Source organism: Lottia gigantea, assembly GCF_000327385.1.
Source record: "Lottia gigantea unplaced genomic scaffold LOTGIsca_8, whole genome shotgun sequence".
Classification (NCBI taxonomy): domain Eukaryota; kingdom Metazoa; phylum Mollusca; class Gastropoda; family Lottiidae; genus Lottia; species Lottia gigantea.
This window is the reverse complement of record NW_008710662.1, coordinates 4,269,232-4,278,674: the sequence shown is the minus strand read 5'-3', so window position 1 is coordinate 4,278,674 and position 9,443 is coordinate 4,269,232. Positions and strand designations below refer to the sequence as shown.

Below are 9,443 nucleotides of genomic sequence, written 5' to 3'. Positions count from 1 at the left end.
AAATGGCCTTTACTTAATGTAAACTAGAAAAAATAATTTGTAATAAAATGCATTCACCTTATTTTGTTTTTATAACTTTTCATAAATTTACCTAATTAAAATACAAAGTTTTTATAATGTAATTTCCTGACACACCTGTTATATTATATACTGGTATAGGGTATAGAAACAAGTCATTAAATAGATACAATTGGAAGAATTACTGCACCTAACTACCTTGTGTTATGATTCAACTTATTATGTCACCTGGCGAAAAAAATGAACAGTTTTTCCATCACCCATTAAGTCAATAAAAGATCATGTTGTTTGTTTCTATTCTATTGTATAAAACTTGAACACTTAATTGTATGGGTAAAATTTGTGAATCTTTAAGTATTTGTATATGGTGTTCAATATTTGTATCCTAGTCAAAAATGGGGTTTAGACATGGTTTTGTCAGGTTGTCAGTTTTTGTAAATATGGGTTGTTAGAAATAAAAGATAAGATAAAACTAAGATGCATCTAGAATAAATAATTTTTTTTTCTTGTTTGTATTTATGCGATTAGATGATAACATAAATTTCCTTTTCCTCCAAGTATTTAGATACCCATTCCAAATTTGGAAACCTTGAGTAAGTCATATTTTGTAATACTTCCATTTAACCCAGTTAAATGAGATTATCAAAGAAAGATCAATGTCAAGAGGTTTGGCTAAAACCAGCTGGTAGAGAGGATCCTTATGAACCTTTGAGTGTTATCCTTGTTTTTCTTTCTTTCTAACCTCTATTACGCTACCTTGTTCCTTGTACAATCTAATATGAACAATTCTGTTACATACTAGACTAGTATATAGTGTAGAATTTCCACTAAAATTCGTGACAACTTTTGCACCGATAAATCAAATTAGTCAATATTGGTTCCATTTTCATAATAAGAATACTGTTAGGTTATTTAATACCACTGCTTATAGCTTGTGATTTAACACTCTAAGCTGACACAACTGCTCTGGTTTTGTTAAAATATGAAACAAATGTAAGTAAACATGAATTTTGATGAAAACTTCCACGAAATCAATGGTCATACAAGTGTGGAAAGATTTGGTTAAAGCTAACAGTATCTGTTATTGACTTGTCAACATAGCCTGTCAATTTGACATTTTAACAATGTTTTATTTAGGACCGTCAAGCATGTTTAGAGGCAGGAAACTAATACTATACTGTTATACCATTAAATACAAAGCTTGCTTTAACTACAGGTGTATACTCAACAACAATACAAAGTACAGTTGTTTTTTTTTGGGTACTTGTACTTAAATTAATTCTAATATATATGTAGCTTGATACACCTGGCTCATTAAATTAGTGTTGGCTTACACAATGATTTAAAGTGGAAAAATAAAAATGGGAAATTTCTATGAATTGAATAAAAGCAATCATTACAAACTTCCTTTAAAATCAAGAGGAATTACAGATTATTAAATGTTACATTGAGTTGGTATAAGTGAAAGAAAATATTCTGTTTTGAAAGGACTAAAGATAGTGGATTTCATCAAATTCCACCTACTTTTGTATGTTGTTTATAAAATTGGTGAAGACTGAGGTCAACACACTTAAATAACTCAATTTCTAAAGAGTAGTCACTCTCTAGGCTATATGCCCAAACATCAATTCCATTGCAGATTTAACATTTCGAAAATAGCATCACTTAATCATTTCTTTATCAATATGCAATTATATTTAAAAAATTTTTATATTTAAATGTTTGGACTATCCTCATTCTTTTAAGGAAGGATAACCCAGTTTCCCTGGCCATGATACCATTAATTAATAAATAAATCAGAACAACTAGGTAAACATTGACCTACTGCAACTTGCACTAAAATCTTGATGAGGAAAAGTCAATATTTGATAAAAAAAAATCTAATTGACAAATTCACAATACCAAGACATAGGGCTTGGAGATAAATAATACAAATACTGTAAACAATGATAAACAAATTTATTTCAATAAATAAACAACAAAGATTTATAACAATAAATTAATTTCGTCTTACATGCTTCATACCTTCTTTCTTTTAAAAAAAAAAAGATTGCACTTACACTTTGATATGGTATTTAATTTCAGTTTGGATTGAATGCATTATTTATGAGAGGGTAATAGAAAGGTTTTTGACCTAGTGCAGATAATGGTGTACCAGATGAATGAAATGGATAGTCATCTTTAATATTATTTTATTACTAGGTGCTATTAAAACTAAAAGTTAGCTGAAACTGAGCTCTATTAGCTGGAAGCAATATAAAATCTATATACTTTTAAAAGTAATCCACAGTCAGGTACACAAGGTTCAAAACTTTTCAATTAGCCCTCCAATTAAAATTTTGATAAATAAATTCTCATGTCATAATAGTTAATTGATTGTGACATTAAGACAATAAGACATGTATTAAAATTTGATAATTAATGATGACATGGTCCTTTAAAACACCTCTCAAATTTCAACTTTCATGATTTTAATTCTGGAAACAGTTCTGATATGAGAATATCTAGTAAAACATAGGATAACTGAAAAATAAAAGATTAGAATACTTTTTATTGTGAAATTTTTGAACTATATGTTTATGATTATGCACTTTATTTCGAAATGTCATTAATTCAGAATTTCTCTTTATAGATATGCATTTCAAAGGGGTTGTAAAGATGTCTTGTAGCTTCTACAGAAAAGGCTTCTAATATTATCTGGTGCTTTGCGATAACTATGTCTAGTGGAATTTCAAAAACAGACATCTGACTGATAATTGGAATGGTACAAATCGATGCTATCAGTATCCCTGATACACATAAAAAGTTGGGACAACCACTTATACAATCCCTGTAAGTTACAATGGGAACATTTTTTATCACAAGTACCTGTTTATTGAGTTTAGGTTGCTGTAAAATATCAAGTATAAATTTGGTCCTTTTTTCAAATTTTTCATCTCCAATCATAGAGACAAATGATCCTGAAAGAAATAAAAGGCAAATTAGCTCTCTGTGGTTATAATATGGACACATTTTTTTTATATAAAATAAAGAAAAAAAATCAATTCAATTATGCAGATACAAAGTTTACATATACCACTCATCATGAAATAAGGCTAGGATTTGATTATACAGCAATCATTGTCATTTAGATCATCTCAAATAATAATGAACAGCAGTTGAGTCATATTTCTTGCTGTAATATCAATCTTCATTTTTTATACACTCTACCTCTGATGTTCCAAATATGTCTAAATACATTGCATGATAAGACAACTGTGTAAACATAGCCTTAGTTTACATCAATAATTGATCTAAATTAAACCTTTTAAGGATACAAGAACAACAGAAACTAAGAGAGAGAAAACAATAAGCAGAGCAAGTTCTGTGCTGTGTTAGACCCTGAATGGTCATATAGAATGTGCTAGGAAAGACTTGCAGTATGAGTTTAATGATACTCCCTTTAAGACAACTTGCATATTGTGTAACCTGTAAAGTGCATTTAAAGAGTGTATTAAGTAAATAGTAGAGATGTTTATATTGAGAATGTTTGACTTACTAGGTACATATTGTAAACACCCCTCTACTGTTTCATTATACCTACTTTTCTTCTCTTCATCACTCCTATAAATAAACATTGTCAATAATATCATTATCTCCTCTTTATTACATATATTTAACCATGGATTTAACTTGAAATAACTTGTCTCAGCCAACCTGACTGAAATTCTTACCAACTTGATGAAATGTTCACATTCAGATGATTCAGAACTTTTGAATTTGAATTGAACCTTTTGAATTTGAATTGAACAAGTTTTAGGGTCCAAATCATTTAAACATTGTCTGCTCATGTTTGATTCCAAGTGTACAGATGTATAACCTCTTCGGCCCAGTGTCCCATATATGACCAAACTGAGCTATATATGGGACACTGGGCTGAAGAGGAGGCTGATTATCATGGCTGCTTCCACGTTATTACAGTAGGTGTGGGTCTCCCAGAATTAATAAGTAGATGTATTTTTAAAAACTATTATGGATTTAACATTACCTAGGAGGATCTGTATCAAAAAATAAAACATCTGAAAAAAATAAATCAAATCACACTGGTATATTTATACCATGATCTACAAACTTTCTTCACAAAAAACAAATCATCTTGACACTTGTCTCTACTAAGCATCCATGATCTTATAAAATCGTTATGCATTTCCTGTTCTGGGTCATTTAATATTCATCCAATCAAATGCTCTGATCAATAAAAAAAATTTCAATACTGTGTATGAGAGGAATATTTATTATTAAACATTGTCTTGTAATGTCACTTAAAATAGTGTTTTTTTATTGGCAAGCATAAATTATAAAACTTTTGATGTTTTTGGGTCAAATTTTCACAGAACACAAATTAAAGAAAAATAAAACTTTATTTTTATTTATTTGAATTTCTATCTAGTTTCTTACCTTGTAATAGATGTATAATACTAACTACCCTATGTTCTTGAGTAACTTGTGTTATTTTATAATCTAAATACCATTCAACATAGGACTCTAATGTTTCTTTAATTAATATACGACATGTCATTAGAACACTTATAAACCATTTTGGCACATAATAAACACAGGTTGCTGAAAAAATATCCAAATTCATGTATAAGTCTTCTCTAAGAAATTATAACTTAACAGTTATAACTAAACAGAGCATTATTGTGTGTTATTGTTCAACATTAAGTATTCAAAAACTATTGGAAATCTGATATAGACTACATTCTGTAATAAAAAATAGGGAAAGTCTGCAACTAGTTTACCATCTGGACACAGCTGTCCATAGAGAGTCCACATTTATAATGTTTATTTGCAAATTTCACTTGGTGTTGTAGATGATATCCGTTTCAATTATTTTTCATAGTTTTTGATTTTGATAAATTTTCTCCTGTTGGAGATGATTATCAGCCATTCTCAACCTATGTATGGAAAATCTGAACAAGTACATCTAAATACATACCTATATATACTAGAGAATCAAACACTCCATCTACTTGTCTTGTCTCTGTCAGTGTGGACTCGGTTGATTTTGGAGGATTAAAACCACAATTACTATTATTTTCAAACAGGGAGGTAGTTAACTAGAAAGAAAAAATATATAAGCCTCAATATGTCACTTACAGATTTTTCTTTGGATATGACTGCTGAACAATTTCAAGGATACTGCAGGTTATAGATAAATACAACAATTATCATAGGATTTTATTCTCAATCACAGTTTTTCATCAGCTGGTTGATTTGTTGCCTTACTTTTGAATTCACCTATTCTCAGATTTAACTATACTATAATACTTTTTTAGAATGATTCACAATAAACTTTAAACTTCTATTCTTGGGTGACCTTTAGTTTTTTTATAGTCTTGTAAGTTGTAATAATCCACTTAATATTTCAAGATACATTCATGCTTAGACATTTATAAACTAGTTAAATCAGTTATAAGATGACTTATAATTACCTTTTCACTTGATGTAGATAATTGAGAGGCGTCAGATCCACGTCTTTCTGTTCCTCTAGAAATATAAATAAACAATGATGATAAACAGTATATAATCATTCTTATATTTACATTATTTACTTGTTATACAAATTATTAGTATAATATAATAAACATCTTACATTGATTTTGGTTTTGGTGCTTCTGTGGAGGCAGCAAACGCTGATAAAAATGGATCCAAATGTTGACCTTTCTGTAAAAAAAATACGAATTACTTGTAACATATAATAAAATATCAATATCAATAATACAATAACAATTATTATCACTGATAAAATAGTGTTCAACACATCAATTGTAGTGCTATACAGATATATTAATAATAGATTATCACTACTAAAATAAACCATGAATTTCTACCTACTTCTTTTACTAGCTTCATCGGTACTGATTTGACAAATCTACCTAAAATTAGTAGAAGATCAAATATGATGATGACAAATTCAGTTCATATAGACCTATCTTCGTTTGACTGCATGTTAACTTTTCACATTTCTGATTTGAAATTGAATCTAATTGAACATCCTTTCACCATTTCATCTAATGACGACACGTGTATCTTGTATTGAAACATTATGAACCCATGTATTAAAGAAGTGTGTTTTATCCCATAATTATTGTATGTTATATATGAACAGTACCAGCATTTCATAATGTCCAAATAATAGATTTACTATGCTATGTTGTTTTTTGTCTTCATGATATTTGAATACAATAATCTAAAGTGATAAGACTTAATGTTTACATACCTATATTGATATCTTGAAGGAAACTGGAGTTAAATTCTGATAAAGAGGTTAAAAAACTATACACAAGTTCACTGCCCTTCAATAATGGTTTAGTTAATAATTTCTGTAGGTATTGTTCAAATACCTCCTTTTTCCCTTCAATAAAATCTTTATTTTTAGTTCCAAATGATTTTTTGGGTGGAAGTTGACAATCAGGAAATTCACCTACAAAATACAGATAATTTTCAGTTATGAAAGAAATGAGAAATTGATGCTATAAGATTTAAGTAAAGTAAATAGTTAAATGAAAACCATTACCATGAAATTCTGTTAACTTCTGCTCTAACACATAAAATTCTCCATATTTTCTGTAATAGAAAACAAACATCATTATCAATATTTATTTAATAAGTGCAATATTTTTCAAAATCACAAAAGCTATATACATGGGGGGTGACATGGCTATTGGCACAAAATTCATTCATTGCCACATCCAAACGACTAAACACTTATGTCATGTCAGAGAATCTTGACCTATTCTGAGATTGAACCTTCAGATTAGCTTGCAAGCGGGTTTTGTAAGACAAAAAAAATGTCTAGCTACCTTGCTACTGTCCAATTAGTTCTCTCACCTTCACCTGTAACAGAAAGATGGTTAGAATGAATAAGTGAAATAAAGTAAAGACTAATAAAAACCAGCAATGAAGATAAAGGGATATTTAACATTTTATAGGATACTTTGTTAATTACCATAGATAGATGTACCATAGAAGGAACACAATAGGTATTATCACAACATTACAGAAAAAGTCTCACTGAGTCAACACTAGAATCTAATAATCAGTACTAGTAAAACTATTAGACTAACCATCAGGAATATCTACTCTGGCAACATCAATAATAAATACAAAATACTGTTTTTTCATATTCTCAGGATCTGGTCTAGCACCAATCATTGGTATAGTTACTCTCCATGTTGATAAATCGTGTTTAGGTTTACCACCATTTTCCTCATCAGTACGATCTATATCTATATGTCTTGCTTTCATTTTTGGCTGTAATATCAATATAAAACATTTAGCTTGTCATTAGCTACTTATAGTTATATTGATTCTTTGTGACATCTAGTTTTTAATAAAGCACCACATCTTCTTGCAAAATTTAATAGGTCAATCAAGACTCTATTTCTCAACTACTGTATTTAAAATTCATAGAATCAATGTTTTGTACTGAATTGATTAGACTTATGAAGTCAATAATTTCAACAGCTGTCATATATGCAATAGATGCTGGCGCACTGACAGCCTTGTTGGATCAAAATTGGATGTTGATTGCAACAGAGTATGTTATTAATTGTATTAAGTGCCATGCAAGAGCAATGAATACTCAAAAATAACATGGAGGACTTTATTTCAGTAAGGTTCTTACATAATTTACATGAGTTTAGAAAAGAGAGGCAGTGAACTCTTGATTTAGTCAGAGTCAAATTAAGAATAGGTGACTTACAATCATTAGTATTTGTTATAATAAATAAACTAACTTACAGTTACTGGTGGTGTAGTAATATCTATTTCACCACCTACTGCCATATTATATAAACTTGGTTTATCATCACCTTTATTTAAAAAAAAAATCACTTTCATTACAGATATACAGTTATTACAATCATCTATTATATACATTGATCATTGTACAAAATATAAATCGTTCCTATCATTATTTGTAAAGTTCATTCAGACATGTTTCTGATTATAATTTCTATTTCAAACACTTAATTTACAATATGGGGGTTCATTTCTACAAATAGCCCTTCAAATTCATCAGCACTTCAACACAAATCTTTAGTGAAAGTTTAGAGTCAAAACTTTGGACTTGTCATCTTTTCCATGACCTTAGCAAAGATTCTCACTACAATCCTGGAAGTGATGATTGTTGAAACTTCTATAGCAAGTTTTTGTTGAATTGCAGGATAATAAGATGTCAGATTTCAATATGGAAAGTGATACAGACAACTGATATCAAGTTTTCTTAGCTAACATAGGAAATATTTTGACAATTTTTAAACATTATACCTGAAGATGATTTAAAAACTCCTTTTAATTTAGTTCCAAGATTAGAAAACCCAAACTCCTTCTTTTTACCAAGTCTAATAGAGAAAAATACACATATATCATTCTACATATTACAATTATTCTCATAGAGAGAATGCCAAGAAGATGCAAACAAATAATTATATCTGAAATGGAAGCCAAGCTTAATTTCAATATTTAATACATGATAACTTGCATTATAGAATATTATAAAAATTAGGTTTTGAAACTGGCATCAGCTCTGTCTACCTCACAAGAAAATATTCTCATGATAACGGCGCTAAACATAAACATAACATATAAATATAACATTCTGTAAGACTTCATTTCTTTTGCAGAATTCTATTTGAAAATTTTAAATATACTAATAATTCATTACAGATCCTAAAGATTCAAATTATATTGTACATGGTACTAAATTTCTTTATCTGCCACGGAGAAACATGTACTAAAGTTCCTTAATGCAAAAAATTTGTGAATCAAGCAAATCGGTTACTGCAAATTTTCTGGCATTGTTATCATAGAAACCTTCTACCACTATATAGGTTTTTCTAGCTCATTTCCTATGCCAACAATAATCAAATATATGAAGTTGTTATATAGTACAATATGGTTTATGAACATGACATTTTCCAAAAATCACATATAAAAAAAAGCGAGTTAAAAGTAGAAAATAAAAGAGATTAAGACTTAAGATAGCAGAAGATAGATACACACAACTATTCCACACCAAACATTGATACTAGAATATTAATTACAACAACTATACAATAAAAACACTAGGTGCTTCCTATAAAATAGTTTAATAGAGAATATCGTACCTAGAACTGTAACTACGCTGTCCTGATGTATGTCCGCTAGTAAAGGGCAATATTGTTAGATTAGTCAAACATTCCCAATAATTATAAAGTCCATATTTCAAGATATATTGAGAATAAATGAAACCATCTATTGTTTAAAGAGACAGTCAAAGAATAATGCTTTCATATTTGAAGTAAAAATTTTCAATGCTCTTTTTAAAAATGATGCACTCAAACAAAACTTTATAAAATTGTTAAAGTTCATGCTTTATAAAATAATATAACATTAGATTA

The 9,443-nt window shown here is 28.9% G+C and overlaps 1 protein-coding gene across 1 annotated transcript in view; it reads right to left on the bottom strand.

The window, feature by feature from the left end:
- Window positions 1-1,959: 1,959 nt before the first annotated feature.
- LOTGIDRAFT_184319 (hypothetical protein) overlaps window positions 1,960-9,443 on the bottom strand; it is a 14,502-nt gene continuing 7,018 nt past the window's right edge. Inside the window, exons 16-31 of the mRNA XM_009067102.1 lie at window positions 8,758-8,806; window positions 8,325-8,405; window positions 7,800-7,858; window positions 7,128-7,289; window positions 6,864-6,897; window positions 6,572-6,627; window positions 6,277-6,484; window positions 5,896-5,932; window positions 5,654-5,724; window positions 5,329-5,377; window positions 4,997-5,117; window positions 4,456-4,620; window positions 4,046-4,076; window positions 3,557-3,621; window positions 2,887-2,978; window positions 1,960-2,541 (exon numbers count right to left, since the gene is read on the bottom strand). Coding sequence (XP_009065350.1) covers window positions 2,482-2,541; window positions 2,887-2,978; window positions 3,557-3,621; window positions 4,046-4,076; window positions 4,456-4,620; window positions 4,997-5,117; window positions 5,329-5,377; window positions 5,654-5,724; window positions 5,896-5,932; window positions 6,277-6,484; window positions 6,572-6,627; window positions 6,864-6,897; window positions 7,128-7,289; window positions 7,800-7,858; window positions 8,325-8,405; window positions 8,758-8,806 — 1,340 coding nt within the window. The 3' untranslated portion in view covers window positions 1,960-2,481. The remainder of the gene's footprint in view (window positions 2,542-2,886; window positions 2,979-3,556; window positions 3,622-4,045; window positions 4,077-4,455; window positions 4,621-4,996; window positions 5,118-5,328; window positions 5,378-5,653; window positions 5,725-5,895; window positions 5,933-6,276; window positions 6,485-6,571; window positions 6,628-6,863; window positions 6,898-7,127; window positions 7,290-7,799; window positions 7,859-8,324; window positions 8,406-8,757; window positions 8,807-9,443) is intronic.